This window comes from Pristiophorus japonicus, chromosome 6 (genome assembly GCF_044704955.1).
Source record: "Pristiophorus japonicus isolate sPriJap1 chromosome 6, sPriJap1.hap1, whole genome shotgun sequence".
Lineage (NCBI taxonomy): Eukaryota > Metazoa > Chordata > Chondrichthyes > Pristiophoridae > Pristiophorus > Pristiophorus japonicus.
Genome location: NC_091982.1, coordinates 21,002,514 through 21,028,072, shown reverse-complemented (window position 1 = coordinate 21,028,072; position 25,559 = coordinate 21,002,514). Strand labels below are relative to the sequence as shown.

The 25,559-nt window shown below is 42.5% G+C and overlaps 1 protein-coding gene across 3 annotated transcripts in view; it reads right to left on the bottom strand.

Moving 5' to 3' along the window:
* Positions 1-15,079: 15,079 nt before the first annotated feature.
* mtmr8 (myotubularin related protein 8) overlaps positions 15,080-25,559 on the bottom strand; it is a 55,472-nt gene continuing 44,992 nt past the window's right edge. For 2 of the 3 annotated variants that reach the window (XM_070882692.1, XM_070882691.1), the window contains exon 14: positions 15,080-18,904. In XM_070882692.1, the coding sequence (XP_070738793.1) occupies positions 18,575-18,904 (330 nt within the window). In that variant the 3' untranslated portion in view covers positions 15,080-18,574. Of the gene's footprint in view, positions 18,905-18,989; positions 19,580-25,559 lie in introns of those variants that run through there. The other variant, XM_070882693.1, reaches the window with a different exon arrangement.

Here is a 25,559-nt window from a genome sequence, read left to right as displayed (position 1 = left end):
GAGTTACATTCACAGCTCACAGCATAACACGGATGCTGCCAGATGCAAGTTACCTGTCTCAGACAGCTTGTACACTATGCCTGAGGCCTGATGCACAGTTTAGGCTTGTAGCCTAGACTAACATAGATTAGGCACAAGATTCATTATAGCCCCAAAATATATTTAAATCAAGGGTCCTTCCCATATTGCAATCGGGAGGCAGGAGCAGCATTCAACAGGCTGAGCACCTGTTATAACAGTTATTGCTACAGAAGTCAACTGGATCCTTTCAACTGGATCTCTGTTGTTAAAGGTACTTTGCTGCTGTTGCTGCATCTCTTAACAACTGATTGTCCATCCATTGTTTTGGTCTTGCTGATAGCTACTTAAAGCTGCATTGCATCTTTTGTCAGTGATTATGCAATTGTACTTGTTAGACAGCTCACTACTGTTAGTTATGGGTATTCCTAAGGGTACATCTCTTTATTTTCAGGTTCTGGAGAAAGAAGAAAGACTTGCATTTATATAGTGCCTTTCATGACCTCAGGACGTCCCAAAGTGCTTCACTGCCAATTAAATACTTTTGAAAGGTAGTTGTTGTTGTAATATTGGAAACGTGGCAGCTAATTTGTGCACAGCAAGTTCCCACAAACAGCAATATGATAATGACCAGAATATATATATATTTTTTAGTGATGTTAGTTGAGGGATAAATATTGGCCAGAATACTGGAGAGAACTCCCCTACTCTTGATTGAAATATAGCCATAGGATCTTTTACATCCAAATGGTTTAACGTCTTATCTGAAAGCCGGCACCTCCAACAGTGCTGCACTTCCACATTACTGCACTGAAATGTCAGTGTAGATTCTGTGGCCAGGTCTTTGGATTGGGACTTGAACCCACAACCTTCTGACTCGGAGGCGAGAGTGCTACCATTGAGCATTAGCTGATACCAAAGAGCAGGAGAAGAATCAGAGAAGGCTTGCTACACAGGTGGGATTGAACCTTAATCACTCCATTCAAACATGTCCTTATGCTGACAGTCATGTATATAGGGCCAGGGCTTTTTATTTGGACCTGCTTGAAAAAACTGGCCAGTATCGATTTAGATTCCCAAAGGAAGCTATCACATGAACGTTTCCCTGCATTTCTTAGGCAAAACCACGCACAAAAGACAGTCCGCCTGTATGGACATTTCGTCTTTGCGCCGCTGGAATGGCTTGATTTCTTCATGCATCTCCGCTGGGATGTTGGACCAGCTCCCATGGAGGACAGAGTTTTTTTACAAGGGACAGTAAAGGATCCTGGCTGGTCCAGGTCTTGATCTGGCTTGCCGTAACGGGTGACTTTTCGTTTTCGAATGCATCCATCACCAAGAGCAAGTCTGCAGGCTGTGCCATTTCCACTCCGGTGGTGGGCAATGGTAGCCGACTGAGAGCATCAGTGCAGTTCTCTGTGCCTGGTCTGTGGCAGATTACATAGTTATATGCAGACAGCGTGAGCGCCCATCTTTGGATGTGGGCAGAGGCATCGGTGTTAATCCCTTTGTTCTCTGAGAATAGTGATATGAGCGGCTTATGGTCAGTTTCTAGCTCAAACTTGAGACCAAACAGACACTGGTGCATTTTTTTCACCCTGTAAACGCTTGCCAGAGCTTCTTTTTCAATCATGCTATAGGCCCTTTCGGCCTTGGACAAACCCCAATGCATAGGCGACCGGTTGCAATGTTCCCGACTCGTTAGCTTGTTGTAACACACGCCCGACCCCATATGAAGACACATCGCAAGCTAGCACTAAACGTTTACATGGGTTATACAGAACAAGCAGTTTGTTGGAACATAACAGATTTCTGTCTTTCTCAAAAGTGATTTCCCCCATACCCAGTCATCTCCCTTGCGTAGTAGCAAATGTAGGGGTTCTAGCAAAGTGCTTAACCCGGGTAGGAAATTACTGAAATAGTTGAGGAGTCCCAGGAACGACCGCAGCTCCGTAACATTCTGTGGTCTCGGCGCGTTCTTGATGATCTCTGTCTTGGCGTCGGTAGGTCTGATACCGTCTGCCGCGATTCTTCTCCCTAAGAACTCGACCTCTGGCGCCAGGAAAACACGCTTCGAGCGTTTCAGTCCCACGCGATCTAGCTGACTTAGAACCTCTTCCAGGTTTTTCAAGTGTTCGATGGTGTCCGAACCTGTGACCAGTATATTGTCCTGGAAAACCACGGTGCGCGGAACCCGCTTTAGCAGGCTCTCCATGTTTCTTTGGAAAATAGCTGCGGCCGATCGAATCCTAAACGGGCATCTATTGAAGATGAACAAACCTTTGTGAGTGTTGATGCAGGTGAGGCCTTTCGAAGATTCCACCAGCTCCTGCGTCATGTAGGCCAAGGACAGGTCCAACTTGGTGAACGTCTTTCCTCCTGCCAGGGTCGCAAATAGGTCATCTGCCTTGGGTAGTGAGTACTGGTCCTGTAGCGAAAGACCGTTAATTGTTACTTTATAGTTCCCACAAATTCTGACCGTGCCGTTGCCTTTGAGAACCGGAACAATCGGACTGGCCCACTTGTTGAACTCCACTGGCGGGATGATGCCTTCTCGCTGTAGCCTGTCCAGCTCAATTTCCACTTTCTCTCGCATCATATATGGTACCGCCCCCCGTGCCTTGTGGTGGATGGGTCGTGTACTGGGAACCAAGTGGATCTGCACCTTCGCCCCCGAGAAACTTCCAATGCCTGCCTCAAACAACGACGGGAACTTGCTCAGAACCTGGGCACATGAGGCATCATCGACGGACGAGAGTGCTCGGATGTCGTTCTAGTTCCAGCGGATTTTTCCCAGCCAGCTTCTGCCAAACAGTGTGGGGCCATCTCCTGGTATAATCCATAGTGGGAGTTCGTGCACTGCTCCTTCATAGGAGACTTTTACTTCTGCATTGCCAATAACAGGGATCAGCTCTTTGGTGTAAGTTCTTAGCTTTGTGTGAATGGGGCTAAGCTTGGGCATGTGTGCCTTGTTGTACTACAGCCTGTCGAAGGCCTTTTTGCTTATGATAGACTGACTCGCACCCATGTCCAGTTCTATGGATACTGGAATTCCGTTCAGTTCAACTTTTAACATGATCGGTGGACATTTCGTGGTGAAGGTGTATACCCTATACATTTCTGCCTCCTTGGTTCGAGTCTCTAGTTCAGCCTGATCCCCCATGGATCGATCCTCCTCTGCAATGTGGTAGTTTGTAGGGTTGCAGCTCGTCTGCACATTCGCTGGAGGTGTCCCATTGTTCCACAGCCGTTGCACACATAGTGTTTGAAGCGGCATTGATGGGCTCAATGATCACCTCCGCAGCGCCAACAAGGTGTTAACTGCCTCGCATTAATGATTGACGGCAGACTCTGGGTCATCTGAGGTCATGCAGCTGCAGGCGTGTGCGTTCTGCCATATGCATTTCTGCCTGAAAATGATGTTACTTTGTGTATAGTACTTGCCGAAACCTCTTTATGCTGCAAAATTTGTTTGGTGTTATCATTGGTGGACATAAATGCCTGGGCTATTGTTATGGCTTTGCTCAGATTCGGTGTTTCAACAGTCAATAGTTTGCAAAGGATAACCTCATGGCCAATGCCAAGCTCAAAATAATCTCTTAGCATTTGCTCCAGGAATCCATCGAATTCGCAATGTCCTGCAAGGCACCTCAGTTCGGCGACATAGCTCGCCGCTTCCTGGCCTTCAGACCGTTGACACATGTAGAATCGATACCTTACCATCAAAACGCTTTCCTTCGGATTTAGGTGCTCCTGGACCAGCGTACACAGTTCTTCATAGGATTTGGTTGTTGGTTTCACCGGAGCTAGAAGATTTTTCATGAGGCCATAGGTTGTTGCCCCACAGACGGTGAGGAGGATCGCCCTTTGTTTGGCAACAGTCTCGTCCCCTTCCAGCTCGTTGGCCACGAAGTATTAGTCGAGTCGCTCCACGAAGGCCTCCCAATCGTCCCCTTCTGAGAATTTCTCCAGTTCCAACAGTTCTTTGCATTTTCGCGTGGCTGTTCGTTATCTTATCGCCAGTTGTTATTCTCATAATAAAGTAATGTAACTGAGTACTGTAGACAATGAGTAAGTGTGACCTTAGCTCCTTTATTCAAACTCCAGAGTGCAGGTACAGCATGGGAGACCTGTTTATATACAGTGCTCCCAAGGGATGCTGGGATCCCTTGGGACCCCAACAGGTAGGCCCTTTGGTGGCAATATGATACAGGTTGCCTAGGGTTACATACATAACATAGCCAACAGTTCCCAACTTATTAGAAGGGTCAAAATAATCCCATTTGATATGGTAACATGGTGCAACAAAATGGAAGAAATGAGTATGCCTGTGTATTTACAAAGATCAGAAGTTGACAAAGTTCCCTGATTTCTCCTTGTGTGGTGGTGTACCAGGTTTAAAGCAAGAAACAATAAAAAAAAGGTTGGCAAAACACTCTATTAACATGTCGTTTCATGTATGTTCACTTAACTTGGCAAACTTGCGTAAGCCAAACAGTTTTGTCCTCATCTGCTTCCAGGTTTGGGCCATAGGCATAACTGTAATTGATACATTCTGTACATCTCTATGCATACTCTTTTAGCAGTACGCTTTATTGCCCTCTCTTCCAAGGAGCTCATTCTTTACTGCAGGACCACTTGCAGTACAACCTCTAGTGCTTGATTGCTGAATACCACCATTCATGAAGTGCAGCTTTAAGGGCAGCCAGCAGCCTTTAAAAGCTGCTACTGCTAGAAATCTTGACCCACGCACTTGGCACAGTACTGTAGTATAAAAATACGATAATTTATGAGGCTATTATGGGGCAAGATCAGCTCATTCGAGTAGAGGCAGTGCTTTAGGATCTGAAATTCTGGCAGCACTGAAGCCTAGATTGCATTATCAGCCCTTGTAACCAAATTCATTATTATACAAGTTCTTTTTATTAAACAGTTTAATTTCAATACAGATTGTTCAAATTAATGAATTGCGTGTATGTGCGTCTTCCTCCTATTCTTTGAGGGTCAGCTAGCCAATCATTCAATGAAATTTGATCTGCTGAATGGAAGAAAATTTAGGTGCTTTGCTCCAAAAATTTCAATGAATGGCATCCTGCCTGTGGGATCGTTTCAACCCTGAGCCCTGGCAGCTGTCTCATTGCATGTAAAAAAAAAACAGTCAGCTGCTGTGGACTCTCTCAACAGTGAGACACAGATGAGTGATGGGTATGTTTGGACAAGTTTTTCAGGTTCAGGCAGTAAGTGCCATTTTGCTTTGCATCTACAGAGCCGCTTTCTGATGAACTAATTGTCAATGTTATCTTTCTAAGATCAGTCCATTGCCACCTTTTGCATATTTGAGCTGATGTAGACCACAGTGTGCATTACAGGCAGCAAGACCAAAGTAATGCTCTGAATTGAAATTTGCACTCTTTCTTCCAGAAGTGCGCCATGCACATGTACTTATATACCTGCGCAGACTTCCACTCTCAGGCCAGTCATTTTTGAATGCTTTGAAAGCAGGGTTGGCAATGTCTGCTTTCTTTTAACATTAAAACGTCTCTATTATAAGGAGGCCCTGAGCATGTTTAACACCCAGCTTCACATTGCAGTGGAGTTATACTACACACCAACTTAGATTTCTCGATACTCTTGATCTCATTTTGGGTAGATAATCAGGCGAGCATGCATAGAGATCCTTCATGCTGGATCCCCACTCACGCATGCATGCAATCAATTTCCACTGTCATTTCCAATGGAAGCGCCAGCCAATTTTTGAGACATCATAATCATGATGCCATCCATCCCAGCTCCTATTTGACTGAGGAGTGCTGCATACTGAGGCTTCACTTTACAGAAAGCCAATAAGAGTTATGCCATAGACTGCAAGAAAATCTGAAGCCTGCTTCCTCCACATGCATTGCTCTGTCAGTTACTGGTAAGGTCACCACCGCCCCTTAACTTCTATGCCATGGGGCCATTCCAGTCTGTCAATCCGGACAACAATAACATAAGCCAAACAGATGTGCTCAGTGCATTAAGCAAGTCATGATGCGTTGTTCTCCAGAGCTAGCAATTTCATCAGTTTCCCTATGAACAACCAACACCAACATGACAGCATACTCTTGGGATTTAGCTGATTCTCATTTCAAGGCAGCTAAGGCCGAAGATAAATCTGCTGCACGCTGCATCACTTGTATATTTGCATGTCAATCTGACTTCATGCTTTTTCAACCTTGTGCAAACATTGCTTTCAAAGCATTCAAAAATGACTGGCCTGAGAGTGGAACTCTGCACAAGTACATAAGTACATGTGCAGGGGCTGTATATGCTTCAATTCTGAGCAAGAACAGCACCATCCATCTCATTCCTACCATGTCTCTAATACTGGGCATTGCCCCCACACATTCACTGATTTATGGGAAAGTAGACGTGAAGGTGCCAATGTGATCTATGAAGCCCCATGAGATACCTATCTGTATCCCAGCCCCAATAACTCGAAGGCTGGAAGAGGCAACCCTCTTCCCAGGCCGCTCAAGCAGCAGATGGAGTATCCATGGAAGAAGCACAGACCCTGCTGCAGATGTCCCGCGAGGTGCCACACATTTCGAGGATGGCAGTAGTGTTGCAAAAGCCAGCTATCAGGGAACCACACATCACCACCTGCGACACACTGGGCCCACTGCCTGCACATACACTTGATGCTCTGTAAGCATTCTTCCTTGAAAAGTAAGACAAATCTGATCTGAATGCCAAAGCTTTTCAGCCGATGGATGACATATCCTAAATCTCTGGTCAGCAACAGTTTCCTCCTCATGTGTCACCACCAGCTACTCCTGCTCAGTCATTGCTCTGTGCATCACCCAGTACACTCCTCTCTGCTTCTAATTCTCCCAAGTGGCTGACATGTTTGGTACAGTACATTATGAAAGCTGTGGCTGGCTCCTCTTAACTTGCCAGTCCTAGTAATTGATCATTACATTTTTTTCCATTAAAATTGTCATGCGATGTTACAATTGACGGCCCTAGCCATCTGCTTCTGTTGATACTGTGATGTTCTCCCTTTGGGGCTGTGTCACTTCTTGCCAAATAATATCTTCCTCCTTCTCCGGAATTCCTGGAAAAGCATGTCCACAGCTTTGTCTGTGAACCTGCTGGCTCTAATCCCTTTGCTAGACCTCACAGACAATCTTTAAGCAAACTGATTTTGATGCTGGATCAAAAACTACTTTTTGCATTGTGGCTGTGTTAAACTACTGTGGGCCTTTTCATCCTGCAGTAGCAAACTAGTCTGGGACGCCCAAATGTCCCAAAGACTGATGTATGTAATGCTGGGAGTTGATATGATCATGATAATGATCCTGACCCCAGAAACTGGTGCTTTCTTATTGGGTGAGAACAAATCTTGATCCTTCATTTTTCAGCGTGAGATTTTGCCCGGGTGGAAACTCTAGGTCACAGTGTCAAGTGAAGATGGTGGATGGCAGCAGGGATAATATAATTCAGTGATCCTGGGCTAATTGCTGTCTAATGACATCTGCTGCAAGAGCATATGAAAGGACATCAGTTAAAGCGTCAGTTGGATTTGCTTCATGCTCCCAAGTCATACAGCCGAATGTTGTCATTCACAGTCTAAGCTCAGAAGTTAAGACCAGTCATTTGAGTAAGGAGTATGAGATCTGATAGCACCCATAGAATCTTAGCTCAGCACGAGTGACCTTCAGTTACTTTGGGCCACTCATTGCCGTGTACCCAGTCTCCATCCTGTTCTTGTAGCCACAGTGACGCAGTTTAACTTCTGCTCAGTGGTGATCCCAGGGTGTTGATGGTGGAGGACTTAGCAATGACGACGCCATTGAAGGTCAATGAGAGGTGGTTGGGATTTCTCTTGATCCAGATGGTTATCACCTGGCACTTAGGTAGCACAAATGTTGCCTGCCATTTGTCAGTTCAAGTCTGGATGTTATCCAAATCCTTTAGTAGGCTGGCATAGGCTGCTTCATTATCAAAAGATTTGTGAATGGAGCTGAACTCTGTGGAATAGTCAGTGAACAGCCCCACTCCTGACCTTATGACAGAGGGAAGGTCATTAATTAAGAAGTTGAAGATGATTGGGGTAAGGATACTTCTCTGGGGAACTCCTGCAGGGAGTAGAGGCAGACACCATTGCACCTTCTGATTGAAGAGTAAACATTTGCAGCAGAGATGCATGCTAGGCAGTGAGATTAATTGTGGATTGTTCTAGGAAAGTGAAGGCACAAATACCATGGTTCCTCACATTACCGGTCAGGTAAGGACTATATCTATGCCTGCGAAAGAAAAAATCTGATCACAGACATTAATATTTCAGGTGGCAAAAGCGGAGATCTTTGAGGGACAAATCCCTTTTCTATCTTTTCCAGTGGTAGATGTCCGTGTTAAAATAAATAACATAAATGACTATATTGCAAAAGTCTGGATTCATTCAAGCATTATACTGCTTCGCAAAAGCTAACGCGTTAAGCCCTTTTGCCAATGAGTTTAGGACGTGCTTATTTGCAACACCTAAAACTCTGATTGGTCCCCTTGAAAAATTAAATTTTCATATTCAGGGACTGAAAGCAAATTGAACCAGTGGAATGAGTGATGAGAATGAAATTGTTATGGTTGATGACTTGATTTAATGTGTAACTGGCCAATCACAGTATACTATGAAAAAAAACCTGACCAAAATTTATTTAAATGGTATGTCTTTTTTTTAAATAGTGCAGATCAATTCACTGCAATTACTGTTCAGTTGGAAGGCAACAGCCAAGAATGGTCAGTGAAAAATTAACATTTACCAGTAGCTTCAGAGAAAACGGTCTCTGAGGAGGGTTGAAAGGGGAGGGGAAAATGTGTTTGGTAGTAGCATCGCAGTGGAAGTGGCGGAAAAGCCAGAGGATAATCTGTTGAATGTGGAGGCTGGTGGGGTGGAAGGTGAGGACAAGAACCACCCTATTATGGTTCTGGGAGAGAGGCGAAGGGGTGAGGGGAGAAATGGGATGGACACAGTTGAGGGGCCTGTCAACCATGGTGGAGGGGAATCCTTGGTTAAGGGAAAAGGAAGACATATCAGAAGCATTGGTATGAAAGGTGGCATTGTCAGAATAGACACGACGGAGATGGAGAAACTGGAAGAAAGGAAGAGAGTCCTTACAGGAAATGGGGTGGGAGGAAGTAATTAAGGTAGCCGTGGGAGGCAGTAGGCCTATAGTAGATATTGGTTGACAGCCTATTCCCAGAAATGGAGAAAGAGAAGACGAGGCAGGGAAGGGAACAGTCAGAGATGGATCATGTGAAGGCAAGGGAGGGGTGGAATTTTGAAGCAAAGTTTATGACATTTTTTAGTTTGGGGCAAAACAAGGAAGTGGCATGATACAGTCATTAATGTACCGATAAATGTGGTGAGGGAGGGAACCAGAGTAGGACTGAAACAAAGAATGTTCCACGTAATCCACAAAAAGGCAGGCATAGTCGGGCCCCATAGTGACACCTTTTATTTGGAGGAAATGAGAAGAGTCAAGGAGAAGTTATTCAATGCAAGAACAAGTTCAGGCAGATTGAGGAGAGTGGTGGATGGGGACTGGTTGGAAGCAGAGAGCCTGCAGGCTGTCCTGGTGGGGGATGGAGGTGTAGAAGGATTGGACATCCAGTGAAAAGGAGACAGTTGGGGCTACGAAACTGGAAAATGCTAAAAGTGGCGAAGGGCACCAGAAGAGTCGCAGATATCGGTTGGAAGCGACTGGACAAGGGGAGAAGAGAGTCGAGATAGGAAGAAGTTCTGTGGGGGAAGAACAGGCTGAAATGATGGGTCTATCAAGGCAGTCCTGTTTGTGGATCTTAGGAAGGAGGTAGAAACAGGCTGTGCGAGATTGGAGGGGGGCTATGAAGATGGAAGCCAGGGAAGGGTGGGGGGGAGGGGAAAGAGGGGAAGAGATCTCCAGAGATGAAATGAGGTCAGTGACTATCTGGGAAACAATGGCTTGATGTTCAGTCATGGGGTCATGGTACAGGGGGACGTAGGAGGTGTCAGAGAGTTGATGTTCGGCACCCGCAAGGTAGAGGTCTGTTCACTAAACAACAACCTTGTCAGCAGGTTTAATGGCAATGTCAGGGTTGGATCTGAGAGAACCAAGTACTACAAGTTCAGAAGGATATAGGTTAGTGAGGGGAGCAGAGAAATTGACAGTCAATGATATGCCGGCAGTTCGCAATGAAAAGATCTAGAGGGTAAAAGGGAGCGGTCCAGCAGGAACAAAAATTCTGAAGATGGGAGAAAGGGCCAAAGAGCTTGCGGAGGCAAAGAAAAACTCAGCATTGTGCTGAGCTCGAAATTCATTGCGGTGGGGACCCAAGGGGATGAAGCTGAGGCCTGTGCTGTGGACTGATCATTCAGGGTTAGAGAGGGGAAGGTCAGAGAGGATAGTGAAAACATGGCAAAGTGTAAAATCGGAAGGAGGGATGGGGTCACAGGCAGGTGTAGTTGAAGGATCTGGAGGGATGTTAGTATCTCAGAGTTGTTGAAGTTTGTAGTGCTTGACAACCAAAAGGAATAAAGATTTTTGCTAAAGCACAGGATGAAATGGAACTGTGGATCAGGACAACTCAGTCGGTGCTGCTGAAGATAGAGGTTGAGAGCGTGCATGTGGCAGTGCATGGCTTCGAGCATGGATCTCAAGAGGCAGCAAGAGCAGTGTTTCGGGAATGCTAAATACCATGGAGATATCTGTAATCATGGATGGATCCGAAACATGAAGGGTGGAATTAGTCGGAGCCGGAGACAGTTGATGAGGAAAGATAGGTCTGTGAAAGCGAGTTTTAGTAGATAGCTGACCAAACAGGAAAAGGAAAACAGAAAGCAATGAATGTAAACAAGGTAAGAGGCAAACAGAAATCAAGAAGTGCAGAACTTCAAGGTGGGAAGGGAAGTGCAAGTGGATTAAACACCAATACAAAGGCAAAATACTGCAGATGTTGGAAATCTGAAATATAAACAGAAAATGCTGGAAATATTCAGGTCAGGCAGCATCTATGGAGAAACAGCGTTAACTTTTCAGGTCAGCAACTTTTCATGAGAACGTTTTTAAAGTGGTTTCCAATCAATCCCACTCATCACAAGTGCTGATAACCCACATGATTTGTCATCAAAATACAAATCTCACTAACATCTTCTAAATGTTGACAGTTCAATCAATTCCTCATTTGCAAGAACCCAAGTATCACCATACAAACTTCTACTATTGGCAGTGATATTATTGTTCAGAGATTGTGTGTTATTGCTGGACACATCACAAAGAGGGAATGGGTAGACCAAACTATTATTTGCATAATGTATTTGGATGTAGTAGAAGACAACTAATTTCCTATACTCCACCCTGTCCCTTAAATGGTCATCTGAAAACAGTACATGTTATCCTCAGGGGTTTCCCCAATGATCTAGTGAGTAAAGCCATCTCATGGGTAGCACTAAACCATACAGACCCCAAGTCCCAGGTTTGATTCCTGGTCTGTACTGTTAGCCAGCGTATGAGCACATCTGGAGTGGTGAGAAAAAAAAAATGGAATCAGTCTGCATTCCTGCTGACAATTTCAATCCAGTGACCCGAGTTGGAAAGTTTGACACAATAACAGTCTGCTGGCTTGTCACATTTGGCCTTAGTTCCTCGGAGCTAGAAAGAAAGATACATCAGGTCCTCATCATTACCAATTGATCTCTGCTGGACAGTGCACTTGTGTGAATGTCATTTAAGGGCAGCATCCAGTTTGGCTGTGATGTTCCAATGGTCGAATAGATTGCTAATGCTCAGTGGCTCATATTCATAGAGAATGCAAACTTAGGCAGGTACTGGAGGGCACCAGGGGCTTCTCAAAAGATGCCCCAGCAGGTTTGTCTTCAGGAGAGAGGAGAAATTGTCAAAAAAAAACCCTGTAGTTACAGTTTCATATAGTTTTGTTTGACTGTTGAGCAAATTGAAAGATTTCAGTTTGAGGAAAGGAGACTTTCCTCAAAAGCAATGTTCATTTGTTAGACAACCAATCTATACACACTGGGGAGGTCCCAGTTCAACCCAGTATGCTGTTCTCTAATTTCAGACAGTAAGGGTTCTACAAAAAGCATTACCCCACCCTTTCCAGACAAGATGGGTGCTGTGTAATGAGAGGGGATTAATTAGCAATCTCATTGTGCGAGGTCTCTTGGGGAAGAGTGACCATAATATGGTGGAATTCTACATTAGGATGGAAAATGAAAGTTAATTCAGAGACCATGGTCCAGAACTTAAAGAAGGGTAACTTTGAAGGTATGAGGCATGAAGTGGCTAGGATAGATTGGCAAATGATACTTAAGGGGTTGACTGTGGATGGGCAATGGCAGACATTTAGAGACCGCATGGATGAACTACAACAATTGTACATTCCTGTCTGGCGTAAAAATAAAAAAGTGAAGGTGGCTCAACCATGGCTATCAAGGGAAATCAGGGATAGTATTAAAGCCAAGGAAGTGGCATACAAATTGGCCAGAAATAGCAGCGAACCCAGGGACTGGGAGAAATTTAGAACTCAGCAGAGGAGGACAAAGGGTTTGATTAGGGCAGGGAAAATAGAGTACGAGAAGAAGCTTGCAGGGAACATTAAGACGGACTGCAAAAGCTTCTATAGATATGTAAAGAGAAAAAGGTTAGTAAAGACAAACATAGGTCCCCTGCAGTCAGAATCAGGGGAAGTCATAATGGGGAACAAAGAAATGGCAGACCAATTGAACAAGTACTTTGGTTTGGTATTCACTGAGGACACCAACAACCTTCCAGATATAAAAGGGTTCAGAGGGTCTAGTAAGGAGGAGGAACTGAGGGAAATCCTTATTAGTCAGGAAATTGTGTTGGGGAAATTGATGGGATTGAAGGCCGATAAATCCCCAGGGCCTGATGGTCTGCATCCCAGAGTACTTAAGGAGGTGGCCTTGGAAATAGCAGATGCATTGACAGTCATTTTCCAACATTCCATAGACTCTGGATCAGTTCCTATGGAGTGGAGGGTAGCCAATGTAACCCCACTTTTTAAAAAAAGGGAGAAGACTGGGAATTATAGACCGGTCATCCTGACATCGGCAGTGGGTAAAATGATGGAATCAATTATTAAGGATGTCATAGCAACGCATTTGGAAAGAGGTGACATGATAAGTCCAAGTCAGCATGGATTTGTGAAAGGGAAATCATGCTTGACAAATCTTCTGGAATTTTTTGAGGATGTTTCCAGTAGAGTGGACAAGGGAGAACCAGTTGATGTGGTGTATTTGGATTTTCAGAAGGCCTTCGACAAGGTCCCTGCAATATAGACCAACGCTGCCTGCGCAATATCCTACAAATCCACTGGGCGTATAGACACGTCAGTGTTCTCGATCAGGCCAACATCCCCAGCAACGAAGCACTGACCACACTCGACCAGCTCCGTTGGGCGGGCCACATTGTTCGCATGCCTGACAAGACTCCCAAAGCAAGCGCTCTACTCAGAACTCCTACACGGCAAGTGAGGCCCAGGTGGGCGGAAGGTATTGAGCACAGAGTCTCATTGCCGAGAGCATGCAGAAAACAAGCACAGGCAGGTGTGGCAAACCAGACTCCCCACCCACCCTTAGCTTCAACGACTGTCTGTCCTACCTGTGATAGAGAGTATAATTCCAGTATTGGACTGTTCAGTCACCTGAGAACTCACTCAGAGTGGAAGCAAGTCTTCCTCGATTTTGAGGGATTGCATATGATGATGATGAATATAGACAATTTGGTTCCTTACTCCTCAAGATAAAATGAAATATTCCAAGTACTTTTAACAAGGAAAGGCAACAGACAGATTTGGAAAAAGTGCACATATAATTTAATTATGAATATTCTACAAATTACTGTGCTTAAGAATTTATGGTTTTCTGTTAGGTGTTCACTTGACTCAGTTGATAATACTCTTGCCTCTAGGCCAAAGGATTGTGGGCTAAGACTCCACTATAATCTAAGCTGATACCACAATGCAGTACTGAGAGAATGCTATGCAGTTGGAGGTGTTGCCCTTTGGCTGAGAAGTTTGCTTGTTCTGGAATGAGATGATCAAGTACCTAGGTTATCTATCACTCAGATCTTTCCAGTCCTATCAGGCCAAATTGGAACATCACAATCACTACCCCCAGCTAACTCAGCATCAACTGGGGACCAAATCCCTAACCTCCTGATCCGTATGACTTAGTGTTACACAAGTGCTGCCTCAGGCAGACCTGAGTGACGGGTACCCTGGGTACTTTGTCACCTGACTGTCTGCTTGGGATATAATAGAATTGTTTAAAATTCTGACAGGTTTAGACAGGTTAGATGCAGGAAGAATGTCCCCAATGTTGGGGAAGTCCAGAACCAGGGGTCACAGTCTAAGGATAAGGGGTAAGCCATTTAGGACCGAGATGAGGAGAAACCTCTTCACCCAGAGAGTGATGAACCTGTGGAATTCTCTACCACAGAAAGTTGTTGAGGCCAATTCACTAAATATATTCAAAAAGGAGTTATAGATGTGGTCCTTACTACTAGGGGGATCAAGGGGTATGGCGAGAAAGCAGGAATGGGGTACTGAAGTTGCATGTTCAGCCATGAACTCATTGAATGGCGGTGCAGGCTCGAAGGGCCGAATGGCCTACTCCTGCACCTATTTTCTATGTTTGTATGTATGCATTATATATAATTAAAAAATAAATCGGCCATGGTTCTGAACGCTATCTGTTAAGTCCTACTGGAAATGCACAAGTATAAACATTGGCAGAGGTCAGGATGAGGTTTAACTGATGTGTCCTTCTCACCAAATGTGGTCAAATGGCCTACCAACAATTACCGTCAGGACCCGCATGAATTATGGTGTTTTGAACAAGATAGCAGAGGACATCTGATACTTGTGGAATCATACTCCATCAAGGAATCAACAGGACAGGAGGGGATGGAGTAAAATTGGCAAGATAAAAATACACAAACAAGCACCCTTTCAACTCGTCTTTCTATGTAGCAAAATCCAAACAAATTTATATTTATTTTCTTTCAGTCATGAACAGTCATTTACAAGGCAGTATTGACAAAATTAGCCATTGGGTTTTTAAAAAAGAAAATTCTTCAAAAATTACTACAAGTTAAACAATGCAAGGGAATTACAGTGCTTTTGAAGGTTAAAGCCGAGAAGGCACAGAACAGGAAGAGTCTTTTTAAATGTCTATACATACAGGACCAACACATTACAGGCAGGTGAAACAGGTATTAAAGTAACAAAGTTTAGTTTTGTGCTTGATATAATTAAATTATCACAATCATACAAGCAACAGCAGTTTCACTAATAGAAACCGCTTAGAAAAATACATTTTTGAGCTGGTCGTTAAACATCTAGGATTTTGATATTACAACACGGTACTGTGGTCATAAATCTACAGGTCAATTTTGTTCAATTGCTGAATGAGTGCACAAAGTTTGAGTAGCAACAGCAAGCCTTCCCTTTTCAAACAATATGCCATATTAATCTGTACAATAAAACCAAAAAATGAAAATACTGCAGATGCTGGAAATCTGAAATAAAACACTGTACACTAGTATGTTTGGCTTATGTCACGATCAATTCTCGTGAAACAGGCACCATGTTATCCAATGGAAGAAGCTCATACAGAGCAGATAGCGCAAATGAAATGATGTCTGCAATCAAACTACATCACAATAAACTCAATTAAAAATATACAATAGTCGCTTTACTGACTATAGGTCAATTTAAAACTATCTTACTGATCGATTCTGATCTTAAGACTACTTTTAATAATCTAAAAGGAGAAAAATAAATAATCTGGAGAAGTTAAGAATTAATCATTTTCTACAAAATCTCATTGGGTTGCCTTCATTTTGGTAAAATTTCATGGCATTTTACTCTACTTTTTAAACACTGTTCAAATGTCAACTAAATTCCAATATGGCACTGTGCATGAAATGGTTAAGAAAGGAATACATAGAAAAGATGGATGTTTAACTGAGCCAGATAAACCAGAAGGTCTCCGGTTCAATTCCCAATCTGTGCTGCATTATCTGATTTAATCTGGGATGGTAGGAGAGTGCTACAATGGGCCTCCGCCCTCTTTCCGAGGGGGAAAATGAAAAGTCATTCACTCGTCGACTCATGAAAAAATGCTACTTGGGTGAAGTATGGACGGAGCAGATGTACCCTGGTACTGAGCTCAGCACTGGTTGGTGCTTTCAGGAAAGGAGGCAAGAAAACTGGAGGTCAAACAAAAAACATTTAAAAAAATTTCAGCTAACTCAAAAATTAATGTGAAATGGTATATAAACCACACATTCTTGCATCCAAACTATTTAGCACATTTATAGGCTATATTTATAGGCTACATTAAAACAGTTGTCTTGGGTATCCTTTAAAATAATTGACTAAAAGCAACACTTTCTCTCCTCCCACCAACGATGGTTTCCAAAACAAATTAATCTGATCTCACTAATTTAAAAAACCCTCCTCTGATCCAACTAGCTTCAACAATACATGTACTGACAGTCAGCAGTTAAGGTTGAAGTGGTGGGAATTCTTCTCATTTGCACCAATACGATCTCTTTGAGTGGGTGCTGCTGTACAATCCAGAATGAACAGAAGAGCAGGAGCTGGTTAGCAAATGAGTGCATTCCCCAATATGAACTACAGCAATATCCATCACAATGACGTGTGTATAAGCAAGCCCCCTATTTTCCACCCTCATGAACAAATATCTAGTCTTACGCACGTGTGTATCACACACACACACACACACAATTAGGATTTTATTATAGTGAGACAATTTTATGATCTATTTCAAATCATAAAATTCTAATCATTGTTCAGACACTTTCTTCCGAGAATACTGTAGGACTTTAAGTAGCCTTCAAGAAAAAGCCATTAGGGAATCTCAAACTCTACAATACTTTACGCGCAGTTTAATGTTTATTTGTGGTTGGCAGAACCCACATGGAAAATTTGCCACGACAGCACACGAGAATTCTGCACGTCTGACATTATCTAGCGCACACGTTTTCATAGAACCAGAGAGCTCCCCCCAAAACATGGCCTCCATCCAATTGGCTCTTTAGTGCACCCAATAGGGACTGGCAATGAGGAAATGTGATGGGTAGTGCTCTAGCTGAGATTACGTTAGTTGGTGGTGACCCAGGAAATGACAAAGAAACTTTGGAATTGGAGTAACTAGAGGTTCACTTTCGGACAATAAATCACAGAAAACAATAAACCAAATATATTGGAAAAGATAAAACTTATGACAAACTAATATAAAAGATTAGAAAATAAACTTTGTTGAGACCCAAGAATGTATATTTCCTCATGATGTCCAATAAAGTAAGAAATCAGCACCGACTATCATGGCAAATGTAGCACCACAACTTTTAGATTAGGCAAAATGTGAAGTGATAATGTCTCATGGTCACTCTGAAAGAGCTGTGAAATATTTTGCTAATTGTCAAAACTGTTCATAATTAATAGAACACTAGTACAACCTAATTACAAAACCACCTTGCAAAAACAATAGTGAAATACAACTTCCTCTGGTGACCTAGTTCGTATAGGGTCTCCCCACTCAAGGATAGTTCCAGGCCATCCAATCCCAGAAAGCCCTGGATCAATCCCCCCGTGCCGTGCTGAGTTACTTGATTTCAGTTGGGGCAGCAGTTGGCTGTAGAAATTTTCCAGGGCTCCTGCCCTAATTACTATGCAGTGACACTTGGGAAATGCGTGTGGCGGAGATTTGTTGAAAATAGGATTGGACTCAAATGTCATTGGAGAATAACTTGTCTTATTGGCTTACACATTGAATGGTCATTTGGGCAAGACATCAGAGGGCTGGTGGCAGTCATGGAGTCATATTTGAACAAGAGTAATAGAAAGGCAGATGAGAGAAAACTGGAGCAAAAGATTAAAAAGGGAAATGCAATCATAATCTATTCATTCATTAGAAAGTATTTAATCTAAAACTTTAAGTTCCATTTTAGAAAACATATTGGTCAATTGCTCAATATATACAAAGCAGCAAGTTTAGGTTTCTAAAAAGGCTTACTGCACCCAACACTGGTTTCTTCAGCAGTAAAACTCAAACACTACAATGAAGCCACTTAGTGAGATTGGTCCTTTAAAGTACAAGAAATATAATAACACAGACTTGCAATAACTGGACAGATTATAACATCTGAGCCTCACCACTAGCACGCCAGGAATTCAGGTGCAAAGTGACCACAATCTCCTATCCATTGTGGACAGTTGCCTACATTTCCACTGTGGGCTCCTGAAGGTGAGGATCCATACCAGGTGTGCAATTTTATAAAATTATCCCTCGAGTACATCCTTCCATTTCAGCAGCCAGATTTCCTGACAGATCCTGAAATATCTTCCCTTTGTTAAAAAGCAATTTCTTGGCATTTTCCCTTCTGACACACTTTTGTAGAATGATATAAAATATCAAGAACAAATAAGTTTGTGAACAAACACACATACAATTTGCTTAGAAATAAGTAGATTATTTTTCTATTGTATCTTGGAATATCGGAAGGTTTTCTTCATCTACTTGTATGTTCAACTTGACTAAGCCAAGGGAGTCAACGTGATTCAAAGTAGATTGAGGTTGATGTGTGAATGAGGAGGAGTCTGTTACATTTTCCCTTTCTTTGCGATCAGCAATAGTTTCCATTACCTCTTCTGTGCCATTTAGCAACTGAATTTTCTGTTCTTCCATATAGTCCTGAGGAGCACCAAGTACTTGGGACTGGGAAGAGTCCTCCTCAATAGAAAGTTTCATAGGCAAGATAAAGGTAGGATCAGAATGTGATTCATCCAGTTGAATTAGTTTCTGTATATAAAAAAAAAAACAGAAAAAGGTATCCAGAAAAGCAATAATGCACATGGACTCAAACTCCATACACTAAAACTCTGAATATAAAAAACATAATTATTTACATATTGGTAGAGCATTCTACATTTTCCCTAACATAGCATTGGCATAACAATTTTTGTCAGCATCAGTATGACAATTTTCTCTCCACACTTTTGAAGGCATGCCGAGGATACAATTCAATGTGATCCAATTGGGCAATAGATTTCACATAACCAAAGACATGGTCCAAGAACTCAAGTTCAGCAATTAATGATCAACTCTGTATTTAAACTTATGTACAACAGGTTCAGAGTTTCAGTAACAGTGTGACAGAGTTGTATGTGAAGTTTTGTCACTAATAATTTGTAAACTTTTTGGACAGATACACAAAGATACAGCTACTCTTCCTGTACTCTTGGTGTAATCATGAGGTCTGGTTGAAGCACTGGCACCAATCAGGTGCTCACCAGATATGCAAGAGGCAGTCAGAATCTCAATGACAATAGGTCTTCTAGAAAACTGAAGACGGGAATAATGGCAAGTAGGACCAGTTTTCTTGATATTCCAAGCTTCTACCCCCATCTTCTGCTATGTTCGCTATTTGCCTGTCCATTGTAGAGTATATGCAATTGCCAAGTCCAGAGTGAAAGTCTGTAATTGGAATGGATTTGTAACTATCACAGTGAGTGAGTGGGCAAAAGCATCATCTGCATTTTTTGACAGTACTGACTTGGTGTTCTGAACTTTGCATACACTACTGTCCAATTCTTTCAAGGCGTTGCAAAAGATAAGCATCCAGTTATCATTTCATATCCAATTTCAGAAGTTCATCAGATATGCCAGAAAAATGAGTGATTTTCAATGAGACTAGAATGTCAAACTATCAAAATGCCATAGGTTGCTGCTGTAAACTGTTTCATTTCTGGACAAGACTGACCAATTGTCTGCATTATTGACATCTTGCAACAGTTTTTCATTCATTATCGTTTCTATTAATCTTAAGATTAGCACAGGCATACTGATCAATAATGACCAGGGTTACACTTCAATCCTTTCTTGTGATCAACGGTTTACCAAGTTTATCCAGTGAGTACTGATACACAGTTGGTAGAGGCACTACCACTGACTTTAGAGCTTCCACGCTTCAGAGGGAAAAATTAGTTACAGTTCTGGCTCCTGACTGCTATTCATCAATGCATTGCTGGAAATGTGCAAGAGTAGACACCATTTGAGGATAGTTGCATAGTGTGCTGACATTTACCGTCAGGACTGATTCATCTTGGACATAATTTGAATTTCTGTGAAAAGTAATATTGGGAATGAAAACTTATTGGATAGTAAAGAATTCTTGAAAAGCATGAAAAAGGATAGGTTGTCAGAAGAAAATTGTTTCTCAATTGTAAGCAGCATGAATGTGAAGACGACAGACCAAATGAAGGCACTACTGTATATCAAGAAAGACATTAGTACTAAATACAGATTTCATTTTAATAAAAGGAGATATCCCTAATGAATTAACCCCCTTGCATTTTGTAGGAGCAGTACCCTGTGAATTGCCCAAAGGATGCCTTCAAGATTGGTTGGGGAAATGCCCTAAAATGGAGTTTAGCTTGCTGGAAATGAGTATGGACATCATGTGAAGACAGTTGAGTACTTTGCTCAAAATGGATTCAGTTGTTGAACTGAATACTGGGAAAGAGCTATTATCCAACACAAGTGAGGCTAATTTAAAGCATCACCCAGGCTTTTGGCCGTGGAGGTTCCCAAATAATTTGGCCAAAAACATCCAAGCTGAAGGTCATAGGACCTTTTATAGCTTAATTGTTCCAAGTAATGACCCAAGAAAAAACAGCGTTTATTCTACGGACATCTCTTACAGGAACCAGACCCCATGATCTCCAGCTTAGACCCCGAGTGGAACACCTAATAGAAAATAAAAATGTAAGATTGCTGGGGAATGGTCATAAGAATTCATAGATACAAGTCAGTCTTGCTTGAGAATAGCCATGCCCAGCAACTCGATGAGTCACAGGACTCCACATTTATACGGTTTAATTGGCGAAAGTTGAGACCTTTCAGCACAGGTATCATCCTGACTGGTGGTTAAGTGAATATAGATACTTCCCTTTGAAATTAAGATATAAAAGAGGGCTGATACAGCCCTCTAATGGTAGACAATCAGTAGTCAGTAGCATTAGCAGTCAGAAACAGTCTGTAGTAACAACCTTGCAGAGAGACCAAGCTGTCTTTGTAAACATAGAAAATAGTAGCAGTAGTTGGCCATTCGGCCCTTCAAGCCTGCACCACCATTCAATGTGATCATGGCTGATCCTCTATTTCAACACCATGTTCCCGCTTTCTCCCCATATCCCTTGATGCCTTTTGTGTCTAGAAATCTATCGATCTCCTTCTTAAATATATTCAGTGACTTGGCCTCCACAGCCTTCTGTGGTAGAGAATTCCACCACCCTCTGAGTGAAAACATTTCTCCTCATTTCAGTCCTAAATTTCCTACCCTGTATCCTGAGACTGTGACCCCTCGTTCTAGACTTCCCAGCCAGGGGAAACATCCTCCCCGCATCCAGTCTGTCCAACCCTGTCAGAATTTTATATATTTCAATGAGATCCCTCTCATTCTTCTAAACTCTAGTGAATACAGGCCTAGTCAACCCAATCTCTCCTCATATGACAGTCCTGACATCCCAGGAATCAGTCTGGTGAACCTTCGCTGCACTCCTTTGGCAAATATATCCTTTCTTAGGTAAGGAGACCAAATTGCACACAATATTCCAGGTGTGGTCTCACAAAGGCCCGAATAACTGTAGTAAGACATTCTTGCTCCTGTACTCAAATCCTCTTGCAATGAAGGCCAACATAGCATTTGCCTTCCTAACTGCTTGCTGCACTTGTATGTTTGCTTTCAATGACTGGTGAAGAACACCACCCAGGTCCCTTTGTACATCAACATTTCCCAAACTATCACCATTTAAATAATACTTTGTCTTTGTGTTTTTCCTACAAGTGGATAACTTCACATTTATCCACGTTATTCTGCATCGGCCTTGTGTTTGCCCACTCACTCAACCCATCTAATCTCCTTGCAGCATCTTTGCATCCTCCTCACAACTCACAAGCCCACCTAGTTTTGTGTTGTCAGCAAATTTGCAAATATTACATTGGCTGAGGCCCAAGCACTGACCCCTGTGGTACCCCACTAGTCACTGCCCGCCACCCCAAAAAAGACCCGTTTATTCTCACTTGCTTTTTCTTGTCAGTTAATCAATTTTCAATCCATGCCAGTATATTGCCCCCAATCCTATGTGCTTTACTTTTGCACACTAACCTCTTACGTGGGACTTTATCACAGGCCTTCTGAAAATCCAAATACATTACATCCACTGGTTCTCTCTTATCTATTCTATCAGTTACATCCTCAAAAAACTCCATTAGGTTTGTCAAACTCGATTTTCCTTTCATAAATCCACGCTGACTTTGTCTAATCCCGTTGATATTATCTAAGTGTGCCATTATCACATCCTTTAGAATTGACTAGCATTTTAGCTACTACTAATGTGAGGCTAACTGGTCTTAGTTCCCCGTTTTCGCTCTCCCTCCTTTTTTAAATAGCAGTGTTACATTTGCCACCCTCCGATCTGCAGGAACTGTTCCATAATCTATAGAATTTTGGAAGATGACAACCAATGCGTCCACTATTTCCACGGCTACCTCTTTTGCAAATTATCAGGCCCTAGGGATTTATCGGCTTTCAGTCCCATTAGTTCCTCCAGCACTATTTTCTTACTAATAATAATTTCCTTTTATTCCTCTTGCTCACTAGACCCTTGGTTCCCTAGCATTTCTTTGACGTTATTTGTGTGTCAGAACCGAAGTATTTATTTAATTGTTCTGCCATTTCCTTGATCCCCATTATAAATTCTCCCATTTCTGACTGTAAAGGACCTATATTTGTCTGAACTGATCTTTTTCCTTTTACATACTTGTAGAAACTTTTGCAGTCGGTTTTTATATTCCTTGTAAGTTGACTCTCGTACTTTTATTTTTCCCCTCTTAATCAATCTCTTGTTCCTTTTTTGCTGAATTCTAAACTGCTCCCAATCCTCAGGCTTGCTACTTTTTCTGGCAACTTTGTATGACTCCTCTTTGGATCTAATACTATCCTTAATTTCTTTTGTTAGCCATGAGGTTTTTGCGCCAGAAAGGAATGTATAACTGTTGTAATTCATGTTCCTTAAATGTTAGCCATTGCCTATCTACAGTCATGCCTTTTAATGAATCTTCCCAATCTATCAATTATTAAAGATGTAATTAGCAGCACATTTGGAAAGCAGTGACAGGATCGGTCCAAGTCAGCATGGATTTATGAAGGGGAAATCATGCTTGACAAATCTTCCAGAATGTTTTGAGGATGCAAATAGCAGAGGGATAAGGGAGAACCAGTGGATGTGGTGTATTTGGACTTTCAAAAGGCTTTTGACAAGGTCCCACACAAGAGATTAGTGTACAAAATTAAGGCACGTGGTATTGGGGGTAATGTATTGACGTGGATAGAGAACTGGTTGGCAGACAGGAAGCAAAGAGTGGGAATAAACGGGTCCTTTTCAGAATGGTAGGGTACAGCAAGGTTCAGTACTGGATTAATGATTTAGACGAAGGAATTGAATGTAATGTCTCCAAGTTTGCAGATGACACTAAGCTGGGTGGCAGTGTGAGCTGTGAGGAGGATGCCAAGAGGCTGCAGGGTGACTTGGACAGGTTAAGTGAGTGGGCAAATGCATGGCAGATCCAGTATAATATGGATAAATGTGAGGTTATCCACTTTGGTGGCAAAAACAGGAAGGCAGATTATCTGAATGGGGACAGATTAGTAAAAAGTGAAGGTGCAACGAGACCCGAGTGTAATGGTACATCAGTCAATGAAAGCTGGCATGCAGGTACAGCAGGCGGTTAAGAAAGCAAATGGCATGTTGGCCTTCATAGCGAGAGGATGTGAGTATAGGAGCAGGGAGGTCTTACTGCAGTTGTACAGGACCTTGGTGAGACCACAGCTTGAGTATTGTGTGCAGTTTTGGTCTCCTAATCTGAGGAAGGACATTCTTGCTATTGAGGGAGTGCAGCGAAGGTTCACCAGACTGATTCCTGGGATGGCAGGACTGTCATATGAAGAAAGACTGGATCGACGGCTTATATTCACTGGAATTTAGAAGAATGAGGGGATCTCATAGAAACATAAAATTCTGATGGGATTGGACAGGTTAGATGCAGGAAGAATGTTCCCGATGTTGGGGAAGTCCAGAACCAGGGGTCACAGTCTAAAACCAAGATGAGGAGAAACTTTTTCACCCAGAGAATTGTGAACCTATGGAATTCTCTACCACAGAAAGTTGTTGAGTCCAGTTCGTTGGATATATTCAAAAGGGAGTTAGATGTGGCCTTACGGCTAAAGGGATCAGGGGGTATGGAGAGAAGACAGGAGTGGGGTACTGAAGTTGCATGATCAGCCATGATCATATTGAATAGTGGTGCAGACTCGAAGGGCCGAATGTCCTGCTCCTGCACCTATTTTCTATGTTTCGATCATAGCCAATTCATTCCTCATACCTTCGTAGTTTCCTGTGTTTAGATTTAGGACCCTAGTTTCGGATTGGACTACTTCACTTTCCATCTTAATAAAGAATTCAATCACGTTATGGTCACTTCCCTAAAAGATCCCGCACAAGAAGACTGTTAATTAACCCCTTCTCATTGCACAATACACAATCTTGGATAGCTTGTTCCCGAGTAAGCTCCTCGACGCACTGGTCTAAAAACCCATCTTGTACAGACTCCAGGAATTTATCTTCCACAGTATTACCACCAATATGGTTTTTGGCCAGTTTATATGTAGATTAAAGTCACCTACGATTACTGTCGTACCCTTGTTACATGCAGCTCTAATTTCCCGTTTGATGCTGTCCCCTACATTACCACCACTGTTTGGAGGCCTATAGACAACTCCCACCAATGGTTTTCTGCCCCTTGATGCTCCTTAGCTCGAGCCAGACTGATTCTACATCTTGATTTTCTGAGCCAATATCCTCTCTCACTATTGCTGATTTCATCCTTTACTAACAACGCCACACCACTCTCTTTTCCTTTTGCCTGTACTTCCTAAATATCGAATATCCTTGGATATTCAGTTCCGAACTCTGCAACCATGTCTCCGTAATTACAACTATATCGTATCCATTTACATCTGTTAATTCGTCTACCTTATTACGGATGCTTCGTGCATTCAGATACAGTGCTTTTAGATTTGCCTTTAACATTATTAGACACCTTGATATTTTGTACTATGGCCCTATTTGTTATCGCTATTTTTTCTTACCTGGACCCTATTTGTTAGTGCACTCTTGTTTGTATGCTTTGTCCACTTCCTGACATAATCTGGTTAGCCTAATTTGTAGAAGTAGCAATCTCTCTGTTAGTTCACTTGTTCTCCAAGATGCAGAAAGTGCCTACAGGTTTGGTGTATTAGGACAGGGAGATTAGGCCCAAATCATTACAAATGGTTATGATTTGGTGGCCATTACAGAAACGTGGTTGCAGGGTGGCCAAGACTGGGAATTAAACA